Source organism: Epinephelus fuscoguttatus, linkage group LG8 (assembly GCF_011397635.1).
Source record: "Epinephelus fuscoguttatus linkage group LG8, E.fuscoguttatus.final_Chr_v1".
Classification (NCBI taxonomy): Eukaryota; Metazoa; Chordata; class Actinopteri; order Perciformes; family Serranidae; genus Epinephelus; species Epinephelus fuscoguttatus.
Genome location: NC_064759.1, coordinates 17,828,296 through 17,844,540, shown reverse-complemented (window position 1 = coordinate 17,844,540; position 16,245 = coordinate 17,828,296). Strand labels below are relative to the sequence as shown.

General features: G+C 40.5%; 2 protein-coding genes across 9 annotated transcripts; both read right to left on the bottom strand.

Annotated features, from left to right (window-relative positions):
* Nucleotides 1–821: 821 nt before the first annotated feature.
* On the bottom strand, nt 822–11,664 carry apoa2 (apolipoprotein A-II). Of its 6 annotated transcripts, none has more exons than XM_049583260.1 (4): nt 11,529–11,662; nt 2,281–2,325; nt 1,522–1,753; nt 822–1,267 (listed from the first exon to the last, which is right to left on the bottom strand). In XM_049583260.1, exons 2-4 carry the CDS (start codon nt 2,321–2,323, stop codon nt 1,111–1,113), a joined length of 432 nt encoding a protein of 143 aa, XP_049439217.1. In that variant the 5' UTR covers nt 2,324–2,325; nt 11,529–11,662; the 3' UTR covers nt 822–1,110. The 6 variants fall into 6 exon arrangements, with proteins under 6 accessions (XP_049439217.1, XP_049439220.1, XP_049439216.1 ...); XM_049583263.1 differs by lacking the exon at nt 11,529–11,662 and adding an exon at nt 11,471–11,493; XM_049583259.1 differs by lacking the exon at nt 11,529–11,662 and adding an exon at nt 2,530–2,650.
* On the bottom strand, nt 7,987–13,241 carry apoc4 (apolipoprotein C-IV). 3 transcript variants are annotated; one of them, XM_049583267.1, is made up of 5 exons: nt 13,127–13,241; nt 12,818–12,863; nt 12,632–12,716; nt 12,315–12,479; nt 7,987–8,070 (listed from the first exon to the last, which is right to left on the bottom strand). In XM_049583267.1, exons 2-5 carry the CDS (start codon nt 12,861–12,863, stop codon nt 8,025–8,027), a joined length of 342 nt encoding a protein of 113 aa, XP_049439224.1. In that variant the 5' UTR covers nt 13,127–13,241; the 3' UTR covers nt 7,987–8,024. The 3 variants fall into 3 exon arrangements, with proteins under 3 accessions (XP_049439224.1, XP_049439225.1, XP_049439223.1); XM_049583266.1 differs by lacking the exon at nt 7,987–8,070 and having other exon boundaries at nt 12,157–12,479; XM_049583268.1 differs by lacking the exons at nt 12,315–12,479; nt 12,632–12,716; nt 12,818–12,863; nt 13,127–13,241 and adding exons at nt 8,406–8,490; nt 8,592–8,676 and having other exon boundaries at nt 7,987–8,235.
* Nucleotides 13,242–16,245: the final 3,004 nt, after the last annotated feature.

The following is a 16,245-nucleotide window of genomic DNA, read 5'->3' as shown; positions in this document are numbered from 1 at the left end:
GCCTTTCTAAGGCAGACAGAAAAGACTGAAAAGGAAAGAAACACTCTTAAGTCCCTCACTCGTGAAACCATGGCTTTATGGTAGACCAGTCCATCTTATTTGACGTGTTACTCACTAAAGCATCTCATGAGGAAGAGATCCTCAAATCCGTTGTCAAACAACCAGTTTAACAACCTCTGAATCAGCACAAGTCTGCACCCTGTTGTGAGCACATTTGATGATCCTTCTCCTCCTGCCCGTTATGCAGTTAATTGAAGGATTTACGTTATGCAAGTATCAAACGTGATTGATTAACACATTTCTGTCGTAAATTAGTTAATTACATAATAGTTACTACATTACTGTGTTACAGACAACTGTTACAGATTACTCTTACATCCAACACTGCTGATAATTTTAGCATATGAATAAACAGGTTGTTGGCATTCACTGTTCTGGGGTCAGTGCTTGTCTTACTGGGCCCAAAGTGAACCTGAGATTTAAAAGATTCTCTTGAGAGAAAGATGACAAATGTACTTGTTGAAAATATGAGACACCTTAATGTTTTATCAGTGGTGTCTGTGTTCAGTAGTGTAAAGCTTTCAGCTCCAGCTGTATCAAGGGAGCAGCTGATCTTATGAGCTAAATATCACCGTAATCTTTTTAGACTACTTACAATGTATAGCTATGATGATATAACACAGTGATTAGAAGGGTCCAGAAGGGCTTTTGTTCTGCTCATAAAGTAATACGATGGGACAACTTGTACCACAGAATGAAGCTTTATGATACCAACTGTGGAGGTAGACCTTGAATCACTCGATGAAGAAGCACAGTTCAAATAGTTTCCAGTTCATTTTTTATTGAACACACTCTCACATATACATACACAATCACACAGAGACTTTGGTTAGTGTGTCAAACACAAAATACTGTACATGCACAAACTGCATAGGTGTTGTTTGCCCTGCTTTTAAAGTTGCATGTTTTGGCAAAGATATTGATTTGAAAAGAGGCAAAGGATGGTTTTTGCATTGTGCACTGCTCTTCTCAGCCTAAACTGGTGTTTGTTTCTATGATCTATCATCTACTACAGGCTGCTGACAGATGGCTTCCTCCAGTTGGTCTTCTTTACTCAGTGGGCATGAATTTGTCCAGGTAGACCTTGGCGGTATCAATGCTGTCGCTCAGGAAGTTGCCGACGTAGGGACGCAGGTAATATTCGTACGCACCCAGCACTGAAGTACGGGCCTTGTCCACCAGAGGACCTGCCTCCTGGCCCAGGCCACTGCACAAATGAGTAAAGACAGATTATTTAAAGAAATCATCCAAATAAAAAGACTCGTCACGTAGCTTGTACCTGGAGAATCCCTATGTTTTATGTGCAGGTCCTATTTTCAATAGAAAATGTCATTTCACAGCAAATTAGCAGTTGACCTGGACACACTTCTTAACATTAGCAGCTGAGAAAAGTTTTCTGTCAGTTTCAGGGTCAATGATAAAAGATCTTCACCAGAGGGATATTTCTCAGTGAACACTCACGTGGCAACCTTGACGAAGGCTTGGAGCTCAGGCTTAGTCTGCAGTTCCTCAATGTAATCCTTAGCAGTCTGTCCCTGCGCACTGTCTCCGACTTTCTCCACCATAGGAGCAGCAGCGGCCTGCAGCTTGCCGTAAGCAGTCAGCAGCCTCTTGTAAAACGTAGCTTTCAATTCATCGTACTTCTGAACAAGCTCCTGCGATGGTGCGGGAATGTCACACAGGCTCACAGAGACTGGAATGAAATCAGAATGGTGGGATTGTTAGGATAGAGCCAGTGTTGTGAAAATATAAACCAGATGAGAATAAGTCAAAAGAGCACCAAGAGACATTAATTTGAAAAAGCTAACCATGTAAATTCCTGCTTTGGAGGAATCATCAAAGAACCAAAGACAAGCTGCTTGGCATATCTTGGTTTCTCACTATTGGTGATTGTATCAAATCTCAGATTTCTCTGACCAGTATTCAGTGTTTTCTTGAAAAAATCAGTCTTTATCTTGCATGCTAGTCACAGATAAATCAGAGAAGGAGCCAGCCATGCACCAGTGTCCATTGAATAAGTGCAACAAATGTGAAAGCAATAAAGACATGTTCAATCTGATCTTTTTTACAACAAGGAATGACAAGAAATGAAAAGCATTTACATTTCTTGTTGCTTGCTTCAAATGGCTCTCTGTGTTTTGTAAGTTTTCTATTTGTTCACATACTAACATCATAATTAAGCTTTAGTTGAGAACAAAATCCATAGGTTGCTTTGCCTACCCTGCAGAGCGAGGATCAGCGCCAAGGCGTATTTTGCATTCATGTCTGAAACAAAAGAGAAAAAGAAAAGAACTTAAAATTGATCTCTCCGTTTGGTGAATCAATATTCTTTTCTGCATTTGACATTTTAACCTCAGGAGACGATAAACAAGTTGGTAAATCTGCAAACACTGAATGCAAAAATGCAATACCTAAATCTTTTTAAAATAGAGATGCTGCGAAGGCTGCTGCAGTGACAAGAGTGATTACCTGCTGCTGTGCTGGATGTACAGATCCAAGATGTGACAGTCTTCTCTGCAAGCGAGTTGTCTGTAACTCAGAGCTCACATCTGGACCGGATGATATAGGGGGGGACTGCAAACAAACGTCATCTGATGAGCATACACACACCTACACACACATATGTGTGCACATGCACTATCACACACACACACACACACCTGAACAAAGTCCAGTGTACATGATATTCACTTTAAATAATGTATGTTGAAATATGACTAAGTGGTTATGCAATGTTCCTCATATTCAAGTTTATCTGTATTCATATGGCGATGCACTTGGAGCCCTCCTGATAATACTGCGTAAGTGTTGTGTTGGCAAAATGTCACAGTGCATGTATGTCATAAACATCACGCTTAACATGGCAGAAAACTTTTAAAAGATATTATCTTTGGCAGTGAAAGATATTTTTGAGTAGATTAAATTGTGCTAATTGACATTTCTTTGACCTTAAGTCAGAATCACTGTATGACGTCTGTTCAGAGATAGATCAGAGTCAAAGGGTTAGTAGGCCAATCAGTTGGGTCATGTCTAGACACATTGTACTGTACCCAGAGCAATGCGTGCTGGGATTTCTACCTTCACCTTTTATGCTTATACCCTGAGACAGCCTCCAAGCTGAGTGATAAATGACCAATTTTATAATGATTTAAAGGTTTTACTTTGTCTTCCGTGTTAACTGTATTTGTTCCATCTTTTTTTTTTGGGATGAAAAGTTTTCTGGTTTCCAGTTGTAGTCTGAGTAGTATTGACCAGTCATGATTTAATGAAGGTTAATACCCCATGCGGAGAGGCGGAACACACTGGCCAAACTTATTTTCAAATTTAAGCAACAGAATAAGAATACACAACTACAAGAGACAGTTTTTGTTGTGGCCCTGTAGTGCTTCCGTGCCAGCAGATTTATCAAAGAAGACAGCAAAGCAAGTACATAAAATAAGCACAGCAGAAGAGTCAGACAGGTTGGATCACAGTGTTGAACTATATACTTTGAAACAGTAACAGCTGAAAATAACAACATAAATCAACAAGACTGCTGATTTTACATAGCTCCACAAATAAATTCAACTGCCTTTTCTCTACCTGGGATTGATTGATGTTAGCACGGCGTCATGCTGATTCTGTTTATAGCTTCTTTGCATATGATGTCATACATCTGTGTGCTGTCCAGATGGCGGGCAGGCAACTGAAGTCAAAGACTACCAGCACTGCACATATGCCAGTGATTAGTGCTTAACCACTGCTCCAGTTGGTCAAATTTGGTTAAAACGAAGGTCACTTAGAGTGCCAAAAATAGTAGGATGTAAAATGGAAAAAAATGTGAAAAAAAGTAATTGAGAAACAGCGACAGGCGTGGATCAAAAATCTCCATCTTCAGTCTGGAGGAGTGGAGTCAACTAATTTCAAATGGAAATGTTATAATGCTGTATTAATCACGCCCGAGTTGTATGCTTTTACAGTGTGCTGTGACAACTTCTCAACTTCTTTTAGCTACGACCCAGATTTTTAACGCTGTTTCAACAGACCTTTGGGAACAGTTGACCTAGTAGGTACAAAGCAACATATTCTCACTCGGACCTTGTCACATATTAACGTTTTGGTCATGGACTTTCCACAGCCACATACGACGTGCAAGATACCCTGGGTGTGTTGGGTGTTGACGTTCTAGGACACCGTGGCAAGTTCTTTCAAAATACACCTCTGTTTTTACAGGAAATGTAAAGTTTACATACAGTCTCTTTCAAAATAAATGGTTCAACACTGAATTGATGTTTTCAACACACATGGTTGGGTTTAGGCAACAAAAGCATGTGGATAGGTTTAGGAAAAAAGAACAGGGTTTGGCTTTATAATCTTACGGGATGCAAACACCTCTCTCCTGGGTGAAGGTTGGTGTTTGTTGGACCCATGGACCACCCTTCCAACCTGCCCTACTCGGACTTTCACCCAAGAACTTTGGTTCTTGTGCCGCTGCGTTTCCCCCTGATGCCAACAAGCGCCTTCAAACTATAACCGGCCATCGGGCCGCATATCACGCCAACGTTAAAGGACGGCTTTTTTCGTCAGTATCTGATTCCGCAAGTCAAAACCCAAGTGCCGGATTTCGATGACTTTGAAATGAGACCATGCTCTAGAAAGTAGTAGCTCAGCTCCGCTAATGTTAGTAATGTTAGCCTGACAGCAGCGCATTCATGTACAGAGTGGAAATATAAAACAGAGATATACCTAAGATACTTACTCCTTCGGCCAAAAACAAGACAGCACTCATTCCAGTCATGGACACAACTGCACACGAAAAAGTCATAGTCCTCTAGAGTCTTGTACGCTTTCATCGGTTCTCTGTGTATTGTTAGTAACACTAGGAGGTCTGGAGTATGAGGTTATTTGTGACGACGATCCTTTCCACACCGGGCAAATCACTCAAGTCATGAGAAAAACAACTTGTTTTTGTTTTGTATGGATCACATCCAAAATAAGTCTCAATTTTCTGATACGACCTGCTGCCAGCAGGTGCATCCAACAGTTTCATTTATTCACTCACCTCTATGTCCAATTCACACAGTACATGGATTGATCACTTCCTGCCCTCCATCTGAATTTTGTGCATCGTGGGCTAATAGTCACGTGATTGCAAACAAGCTATTACAAAGTCACATTGTCAACAATGTCAACAAGGTCAAATAAATAAAACAAAATAAGACATAACAAAACATACATGGGAGACATTACATAGGTGGGTACCCACAAGAGATACTATCACAGTGACAGTCATGTGTCTACATCAGGCCTGGGTCAATAAATCGCTGACTGAGAGAGTCTGTATAGTATCCGTTAGTATATGAGACCCTGTGTCCTCATATGAGGACATCACATTTTGGGTTTACTCGACCTTATACATCATTCTACTTAACTTAGACCTGTTGTCCTCATTCATGGTCACTTTTTGTGCCATCTAGTGGTTGTAAGAGCAGAATACACTAATCCATGTGAAACCAAGATGGCAGCCATCTCTGCCAAGTCAGTCTGCAGCCGATCCCGACACAAAAGCAGACAAGGTCCAAACCTGATCACATTTTATGGTCAAAACTTGTTTACTTATGATTAATAATGTTTATAGTTTGATGTGGCAACACATTTAACCAATCTTACCAACAGTAACAAGATAAGACACTATTAATTATAAAGTATTCGTTTGGGGACATTGTGACTTAATTATTATTGACAATGTTGATTTTTTTTATACTTATCAGGTCCTACTGATCCCAAATAGCTAGGAAAATTAAAAAATTCATACCAAACAAAAGTTCGGGTCTCAGGAAGGTAAAGAAAGGCTTATTAGAAAGTTGGTAGGTATCTTTTAACTGCTTGAATGACAGAGTCACCTTTAGCAGTTTTTTGAATGAGTTATTTCCTTTCATGGCAGATTTAAATATTTTGTTATCAAAAACCCCTGGTAAAAAAAAAAGGCTTGTTTTACCATAAGGGTGTTTAAGGCAACCAGTCTGTTTGTTGGCCGAAGAATTTACAGATCCCACACCAGTTTGAGAAATGTATTGTGAGGAGATTCTTTGTTTTAACTGAGATATTTTCAGAATTCAATTTGTATATAATATTACATGCAAAGGTTTCACCAAGTTTAATTTTATTTGAGTCCAAGAGAGGACCGGATGAAGTTCAAACAAAGAGGAAACAATTTTGTGATGCCCATTAATACACTGTGAAGTTTGAAAGATGAAGGCTTCCAAGGCTGTCATCCCATATTAGTTTATCTAATCCTTGGAGTCTTGTTGCTCCAAATACATTTTCTCACCTATTTTACATTTTCTTATCTAGGTTTTTAAAAAGGACCCAGGTATAGGTATAGGCAAAGACTTAAATACATAAATCATCCTGGTAAAACATCCATTTTGATACAACTCCCCAGTTAACATTAAAGGTAAGTCTATCCATCTGTTCAGGTCTGCTTCCACATTTTGAATTAAGATGGGATAGTTCAATTTATAGAGATTCTTTAGGTTGTTGACATTTAGGTTGAGAATTTTGCTCTGGTCCACGTTGATCTAATGTCCTGAAATGAGCTTTATCAAACCAACAATGTCAGTAGTCTCTTAAGAGAGCCCGGTGGGTCGGTAAGGAACAAACAAATATTGTCTGCAAAGAAACTTATTTTATTTGTACTATGGCTTTCTTTTTTTTACGTGTTCCATGGCTACAGCAAAGAGAAGAGGGCTTAACGGGCAACCTTGCCTGCTGCCTCCAAAAAGGGAAAACATGTGTTGAGCCCCAAGCCAGCTGATCTTGGCTTGGAGCTAAGTTTGATACATGGGGTGCCGAATTTGAATCCAGTGAGGACTTAAAAAAGATATGGCCGTTCCAGCACATTGCTATGAAACATAGATGAACATTTGAAGAGTCAGAACTGTTCTTTGTTTTTGTTGTGTTAACAGTGGTGATGTAATTTGGATGAGGTTAGGTCAGGGCTATGGAATTTTAAATCGGCCAAACTTTGTCACCTTTCCTACCCTGAGGTGTGATAAACTACACGCTATCCCTATTTTTTTTTTTTTTTCATGAATAACAGTAATAAGAGATGTGGAAAATGTTTCAGGCAGGCTTTGAGTTCACGGGTCTTTATATTACTTATAAAATTCAAAGGGCAAGCCGTCATTACCGGGGGAATTTATTTGATTGTAGAGAGGATCCCATAATATTTATTTCTGTAGCCATAAAAGGTAAATCTAGATTATCACAATCCTTGTCTGCAAAGATAGGCAATTCTACAAGGGAAAAAAAATGTATCCACCTCTGAGGTGTTAGTCAGTGATGAGATGAGTGTAAAGAAGAGAATAGGATAAATAAAAAAGGTAATTTCCTCAAGACTGGATGTTATTCTGTCCTCATCTGTCCGAAGAGACTTTATGGTTCTTGTGTTCTCCTCTGCTTTTCTGCTGACAGCTGCCAAGCCAAGACCCTGTGTGCTTTATCTCCCTATTCATAATATTTCTGGTTAGACCTAAGAATGGCTCTTAATGCCCTTTGAGTGCTTAGAGGGTTGTAGTTGAGCTTTTTGTCGACCAGCAAGCCACATGTTTCTCTATAGCTGATCCAATGGAGCAATAACTTTCTCCAATTGGGATCATTCTGCTGTGTATTTCTCTCTGAGGCCAAATGCTTATGACACAGTTTGACCTTGTAGAAAAGCCTTTAAAGTCATTAAAATCATTTGGAACAATCTGATTTGATCCCTTATAGAATGTCAGAAATCAGTATGTTTCAGAAGGGTTGGGTTGAAGCACCATTTTTATATATAGATGGCACTACAGAGATTTATTATAGATTCTCTCTGTATTTGATATAACCAGCAGAGCCCTATGAAACCTTAAGACATGATCACTTCAGCATCAAGTGGTGAGAATTGCAGATATGTCATGTGGTAAGAATATTTATTTATTTTCAGCTCTTCTTTAGCTTTGAGAGGGTTGATCAGTTGAATTAGTCCCTTTCAGTTGCCTGTAGTTGTCAATGGTTGTCTGAATCTTCTCCCGCACAGAGCTTTTGACATCAGAGGCCCATTCAACATAGCTGCCGGTCACTGGTTGGATGTGGTCTTCAAAGTAAGCATCAAAATAGCCCAGCACTGGTTCCCCCCAGCCCTGGACCGTAGCTTTGGCTTCCCTGTGAGGCACACAAGCACACAGATGAGAAACAAGGTACACATAACATGCACACACAAACACATCGATGTGCACACAAACAAAATATGTTGACAGTTCTGAAAACTGGCAATCATTCATAGAGAGGCCCAGCGTACCTCGCATTAACGACGATGATTGTGATAGTGATACCTGGCTTTCTCCGCCAGCCTCTGCAGTAATCCTGGAGAGTCGGGTTGTTTTGGGGCTGCTGTCTGGGCTAAAAGTGGGCCACATGCTGCACAGATGTTTGTCAGTGAGAAAGAGCAAAGATGTGACAAGCTCAGAATTAAAGAAAGTGAGACTGAAGATGAAGGAAGATACTTTTTAAAGCCATACCTTGCATTAGTAAGATGAGACTAAAAACAAGCTCTTTCACATGCATCTGCCATGAGAAACACAACCGTCAGCAGCTTATATGTCATGATATTATTTCTATAAGGCTGAAGTTGTCTGTCAAGTCAACCCAACTGCACTCCATGTTAGATGTCACAACCACTGTATTCTCAGCACGTTATTTTATCAGTTCAGTCTCTCTTCAGCAATAAAATCAACACAATGTCAGATAAAATCCCCTGATTTCAAACCAAATGTGTTCATTCACTTCACAGCAAATATGTGCAAAGGCTCTGGTCAACAGTGGCTTTATTTGTATTAGGTGACCGCAGCCGTGTGAACATTGGTCCAGATCGGGTGACCATTCATAGTCCTGTTCTTTTATCACTTTTTTGATGAACATCTGAGAGACAGCGAAGCAACAGGTCTTTGACTAAAATGCTACAAAGACAAAGTAGGGATTTATTCACTCTCTAAGTGTCTCTTAGTCTTGATATTCTCACAAATAGGAAACACTCATAGTTTTATTTAAAGAAGATGTCATAGGCAATAGCTTGATGTGAAATTTGATCTTGAGAGCTGCTTTCATTCATCACAGATAGTTGTGTGATTAGTTTTTCTTTTGCATTTCTTATGGCAATGTAAATGTTAGCTCTGCTGATCCTCAAATCTTTTCAAGATCAACATAAGCTGAGTTCAGTAACGGTCCGGGTGCCCTTTGGATCAGATGTCTCAATCCATTAGGTGGGTGCTGATATGTATACAGGCCAGTCAAAGTCTCTGTTCCTCTGTTCTGGCAGGAGAGATATGGGTTTTAATGAAGTGTGTGTGGGTGGGTGGGTGTGTGTGTTCAATCAATTTAATCTTGTCATCTCTTTGGCTCTGTACTTAATGTAAGTTCCGTATGGGAACCACTCAGATGTTAGAGTTTATAACTGAATAACTACAATCACACTTACAAACCTGATCTCACAGCTGTCTAAACAGATGGGGCCAAGATTTTTTCTTGTTTTTAATTTGTGTGTTTTGTTTTAAAGATCTGTACTGTGCTACAGAAGTGTGTCAAAGGTGCGTGTGTGTGTGTGTGTCCCTGACATGACTGCAGCCTCCCATTATGCATCAGAAAAGTTATATTTATTCTAAAATATATACATTTCATTAATACACATCACATATACACATTTTAAGACTTATTGCAAATTGCATATTTAAATCAAAGTATTTAGGCGTTGTGTTTTACTTAGAATGCAAATGTGTTTGTAAAGGTCAAAAACTAGGATTACTTTTTTTTCTCAACATGAATCACTCGATGAAGAAACACAGTTCAAATAGTTTCCAGTTCGTTTTTAATGAACACATTCAACCGTATACATACACAATCACACAGAGACTTTGGTTAGTGTGTCAAACACAAAATACTGTACATGCACAAACTGCATAGGTGTTGTTTGCCCTGCTTTTAAAGTTGCATGTTTTGGCAAAGATATTGATTTGAAAAGAGGCAAAGGATGGTTTTTGCATTGTGCACTGCTCTTCTCAGCCTAAACTGGTGTTTGTTTCTATGATCTATATCTATCATCTACTACAGGCTGCTGACAGATGGCTTCCTCCAGTCGGTCTTCTTTACTCAGCAGGCAGGAGTTGGTCCAGGTAGACCTTGGCGGTATCAATGCTGTCGTTCAGGCTGGTGCCGATGTAGGGACGCAGGTAATATTCGTACGCACCCAGCACTGAAGTACGGGCCTTGTCCACCAGAGGACCTGCCTCCTGGCCCAGGCCACTGCACAAATGAGTAAAGACAGATTATTTAAAGAAATCATCCAAATAAAAAGACTCGTCACGTAGCTTGTACCTGGAGAATCCCTATGTTTTATGTGCAGGTCCTATTTTCAATAGAAAATGTCATTTCACAGCAAATTAGCAGTTGACCTGGACACACTTCTTAACATTAGCAGCTGAGAAAAGTTTTCTGTCAGTTTCAGGGTCAATGATAAAAGATCTTCACCAGAGGGATATTTCTCAGTGAACACTCACGTGAGAACCTTGACGAAGGCTTGGAGCTCAGGCTTAGCCAGCAGTTCCTCAATGCAATCCTTAACAGCCTGTCCCTGCTCACCGTCTCCGACATTCTCCACCATAGGAGCAGCAGCGTCCTGCAGCTTGTTGCAGAGATTCAGCAGCCTCTTGTAAAACGTAGCTTTCAATTCATCGTACTTCTGAACAAGCTCCTGCGATGGTGCGGGAATTTCACACAGGCTCACAGAGACTGGAATGAAATCAGAATGGTGGGATTGTTAGGATAGAGCCAGTGTTGTGAAAATATAAACCAGATGAGAATAAGTCAAAAGAGCACCAAGAGACATTAATTTGAAAAAGCTAACCATGTAAATTCCTGCTTTGGAGGAATCATCAAAGAACCAAAGACAAGCTGCTTGGCATATCTTGGTTTCTCACTATTGGTGATTGTATCAAATCTCAGATTTCTCTGACCAGTATTCAGTGTTTTCTTGAAAAAATCAGTCTTTATCTTGCATGCTAGTCACAGATAAATCAGAGAAGGAGCCAGCCATGCAACAGTGTCCATTGAATAAGTGCAACAAATGTGAATGCAATAAAGACATGTTCATCATAATTAAGCTTTAGTTGAGAACAAAATCCATACAATATAACAGCTCAGGTTGCATTGGTACTTTGCCTACCCTGCAGAGCGAGGATCAGCGCCAAGGCGTATTTTGCATTCATGTCTGTAACAAAAGAGAAAAAGAAAAGAACTTAAAATTGATCTCTCCGTTTGGTGAATCAATATTCTTTTCTGCATTTGACATTTTAACCTCAGGAGACGATAAACAAGTTGATAAAACTGCAAACACTAAATGCAATACCTAAATCTTTTTAAAATAGAGATGCTGCAAAGGCTGCTGCAGTGACAAGAGTGATTACCTGCTGCTGTGTTGGATGTACAGATCCAAGATGTGACAATCTTCTCTGCAAGTGAGTTGTCTGTAACTCAGAGCTCACATCTGGACAGGTTGATATAGGGGGGGACTGCAAACAAACGTCATCTGATGAGCATTCACACACCTACACACACATATGTGTGCACATGCAGTGACACACACACGCGTTCCCCTAAATAAATGCCAGTGTACATGATGTTCACTTTGAATATTGTTTGTTGAAATATGACTGTGTTACTCAAATTTAAGCTTATCTATATCTGTATTCATATGGTGATGCACTTGGAACCCCTAGCACTTAACAGCAGCGGCCACTGAAAATAGTAGGATTTATTTGTTCATTGGCAGAACTGAATGTAACTCACTGAATATATTTCCAGGGAAATGCCACCTACAGGAAATGTGCATGTTAATACTAAGAAACTGCAGATTTTATTTGTAACTGTTGAATAGGAATCATATCATGTACAAAATGTTGATGAATTACCTCCTAATCACACATTTGTATCTCATTGCTACCTTTGAATATCATCTCTTATGGTCTCTACCTCCCACTCTTTGCTTTTCTTGCAGGACAAGCCAGGCACATACAGAGACATCTACTTCAGAGGTTTATTACAGATTCTGTCTTTATTTGATAAACCAGCAGAGTCCAATGAAACCTTAAGACATGATCACTTCAATATCAAATCGTAAGAATATTTATTGATTTTCAGCTCTTCTTTAGCTTTGAGAGGGTTGATCAGTTGGATTAGTTGCTCTCAGTTGCCTGTAGTTGTCAATGGTTGTCTGGATCTTCTCCCACACAGAGCTTTTGACATCAGAGGCCCATTTAACGTAGCTGTCGGTCACTGGATGGATGTGGTCTTCATAGTAAGCATCAATATAGCCCAGCACTGGTTCCCCCCAGCCCTGGACCGTAGCTTTGGCTTCCCTGTGAGACACACAAGCACACAGATGGGTAACAAGGTACACATTACATGCACACACAAACACATCGATGTGCACACAAACAAAATATGTTGACAGCGCTGAAAACTGGCCCAGCGTGCCTTGCATTAACGACGATGATTTTTATAATGATACCTGGCTTTCTCCGCCAGCCTCTGCAGTAATCCTGGAGAGTCGGGTTGTTTTGGGGCTGCTGTCTGGGCCAAAAGTGGGCCACATGCTGCACAGATGTTTGTCAGTGAGAAAGAGCAAAGATGTGACAAGCTCAGAATTAAAGAAAGTGAGACTGAAGATGAAGGAAGATACTTTTTAAAGCCATACCTTGCATTAGTAAGATGAGACCGAAAACAAGCTCTTTCACATGCATCTGCCATGAGAAACACAACCGTCAGCAGCTTATATGTCATGATATTATTTTTATAAGGCTGAAGTTGTCTGTCAAGTCAACCCAACTGCACTTCATGTTAGATGTCACAACTACTGTATTCTCAGCACGTTATTTTATCAGTTCAGTCTCTCTTCAGCAATAAAATCAGCACAATGTCAGATAAAATCCCCTGATTTCAAATCAAATGTGTTCATTCACTTCACAGCAAATATGTGCAAAGAAGTGACAAAGTGTATTTTTACCTTTTCCGCCGGCTCTGGTCAACAGACGCTGAATCAAACAAGTGTTATCAAGTGGCTTTATTTGTATTAGGTGACCGCAGCCGCGTGAACATTGGTCCAGATCGGGTGACCATTCATAGTCCTGTTCTTTTATCACTTTTTTGATGAACATCTGAGAGACAGCAAAGCAACAGGTCTTTGACTAAAATGCTACAAAGACAAAGTAGGGATTTATTTAAAAATTATAAATATTTTTCTCATATGAGCGGATGGGCTAAATATCTTTCTGTGGCACAAAGCAAAATATACACACTTGAGAAGGGAAGGGAAAGTTATGGACATTCTTCCAGTAGAAGTTCACAGTAATACAAAAGCTTCAGTCTGTTGTGGTGTCACAAGTCACACTTGTTTAAACAAACATGTCTTAGCAAATAAATATTAATTTTTAAAAGCATTCATGATGTTTTTAACTTTATTTTTTTACTCTGTTGTTATTAAAATGGCATTACATGTGATGAAGAGTGCATTATGACTTGTGTAGGACTTGGACTTGTTGGCCTTGACTTGGGATCTGACTCAGGAGTTGAGTGCAAAGACCTGAGACCTACTTATCCTGACTTGGTCCCCCCTCTGACTAATAGTTTTCTTTAAAGATTTCAGAGACACACATTTTAAAGGCTTTAGTTTGATGTGAAATTTGATCTTCACTTGAGTCACATGAGAGCTGCTTTCATTCATCACAGATAGTGGTGTGATTAGTTTTTCTTTTCTTCAATTTTTTTTCATTGTATGGCAATGTAAATGTTAGCTCTGCTGATCCTGACCTCTTGAAATCTTTTCAAGATCAACATAAGCTGAGTTCAGTAACTGTCCGGGCGCCCTTTGGATCAGATGTCTCAACCCATTCGGTGGGTGCTGATATGTATACAGACCAGTCAAAGTCTCTGTTCCTCTGTTCTGGCAGGAGAGATATGGGTTTTAATGAAGTGTGTGTGTGTGTGAGTGTGTGAGTGTATTGGGGAGGGGGGATAAGATAAAGATTTTCAGCCAAGCAGAGCATTTTTGTGGGCAGAGTCCACCGCAAAATCACTTTAATCTAGTCAGTACTGAGGCTCTGTGCTTGCTGCATGTCCTGAATGAGAACAACTCAACAATTTAGAAGTACATGACACTTACAAACCAGATCTCACAGCTGTTTAAACAGACGGGGTTCCTGGTTTTTACATCGTGTGTTGAGTTTTATACCTCTGTACTGTGTGTTAAAGGTGAATGGATTGATGAATTGATTCCTGGCACACTTTTTAGATTACATACTTTTTCATCTTGGGGTTTTGGGGAAGGCATCAATTATTTTCGAGTCAAGAGACTTAAGTCCAAATGAGGTCATCGGTTTTTAACTCCAGGTTAAGTTTTTAAAATTTTGTCATTTGATTGTGGGACAATTTGCAACCTTTTGGGGGGTGAATAATGAAGTGCCAAAGGTGCCAAAAGCAGTTCCTTGAATGGTGACTTGAGGCTGGCTCCAGAAGCAAGTCAGTCCCCATAGACCCCCATGTTAAAATGACCAACTTTACAGCAGAAATAAACATGTTCACAGCCTGGTACAAAAATGATTTTGGTCTCCATAGCTAATTTCAATATTCATGACAAGTATACAGGGGCGAATTTCATATAACCATTCACATTTTATTAAAGGCATACTTTGCAGATTTTCAACCAGCTTTGCATCATCACAGTGGAGGTAGTATGTGTAAATGAATGTAGTAGACTTCCCTCCATCTTACCAGCATCCAGATCTCCCTGCTTCTCTCCCAGCTCAAATATCCAGCAGCATCTGGTAGATAAACTAGCCCCAGCATCCAGGGGATTTTTGCTCCACGCTGTCTATGCCCACCACCACAGAAACAAAGAGTATAGAAGTGGATCGAGAGAGAGACCCTCCCCCCTCTCTCTTTCACTCTCAAATGCAAATCAGATGGTAAAACTAGGCAGTGTTGATTAAATTTAAACCAAGTTTCAGTTACTTTGCTGGCTATTTCTCCATATTGTTTCCTGTATTGTAAAAATGGAGGCTAGAAAAAACTGAGATCAAACAGTAGAATTAAGCAGTGTTGATCAAATATAACCCAAGATTTTCTGACCGCATTGCCTATTTCACAATTAAAATGCTTTCAGAAACATATTTTACTGACTGTTTAATAGCAGTTTGTGATGATTTGTTACCATATTGTTTCCTGTGGAAAAATGACCAAGCACGCATTACATCACTCACCACCAGGAGTGTTAATTGGCCCGGTGTGGTGCAGTGCATTCTGGTAGTTGTAGGTTTTCTACCTCTTGAGCAAAAGTGAATTGTGAATCAGTTTCATCTTCTTTGGTGCAAATGAAAGTGACAACAGGTACAATGGAGAGGCAAACGCAAGACAACCTCCATAAAGGGAATGGTTTTACATGTGGTGGTCACAGACAGTTGCTCTCTCCTTATCCTTCCTGACTGATTCTCCTCTAGTTTTGTGTTCTGCTAGTGTCCTCGTCACTACTGGTAGCATGAGGCGGTACCTGCAGCCCAATCAGGCTGCACAGGAAGTCCAGCTCCTCCAGCATGGCACATCCATACGTGCGATCTCAAGAAGGTTTGCTGTGTCTCCCAGCACAGTCTCAAGAGCATGGAGGAGATACCAGGAGACTGGCTGTTACCTAAGGAGAGATGGACAGGGCCGTAGAAGGGCATCAACCCAGCAGTAGGACCGCTATCTGCTCCTTTGTGTGAAGAGGAACAGGAGGAGCAGTAAGCCCTGGGTTCCTCCTGGTGCAGTGGGCCCTGGGTTCCTCCTGGTGCAGTGGGCCCTGGGTTCCTCCTGGTGCAATAGGCCCTGGGTTCCATCTGGTGCCGTGGGCCCTGGGTTCCATCTGGTGCAGTGGGCTCTGGGTTCCTCCTGGTGCAGGACAATACCCAATCTCATGTGACCAGTGTGTAAGCAGTTCCTGTATGACAAAGGCATTGATGCCATTGACCGGCCCTCTTGTTCCCCCGACCTAAATCAAATTGAGCACCTATGGGACGTTATGTATCGGTGCATCCAATGCCACCAAGTACCACCACAGGCTGTCCAGGAGCTCACTGATGCCTTGATCCAGGC

Coding starts and splice junctions, on each gene's coding strand:
- apoa2 (XM_049583261.1), bottom strand. CDS start 11,330: ATGAATGCAAAATACGCCTTGGCGCTGATCCTCGCTCTGCAGG. Junction 10,855..11,287: donor GCTGATCCTCGCTCTGCAGG/GTAGGCAAAGTA, acceptor ATTTCATTCCAG/TCTCTGTGAGCCTGTGTGAA. Junction 10,369..10,622: donor GCCTTCGTCAAGGTTCTCAC/GTGAGTGTTCAC, acceptor TCATTTGTGCAG/TGGCCTGGGCCAGGAGGCAG.
- apoc4 (XM_049583267.1), bottom strand. CDS start 12,863: ATGCATGTGAAAGAGCTTGTTTTCGGTCTCATCTTACTAATGCAAG. Junction 12,717..12,817: donor TCTCATCTTACTAATGCAAG/GTATGGCTTTAA, acceptor ACATCTGTGCAG/CATGTGGCCCACTTTTGGCC. Junction 12,480..12,631: donor AGGCTGGCGGAGAAAGCCAG/GTATCATTATAA, acceptor TGTGTCTCACAG/GGAAGCCAAAGCTACGGTCC.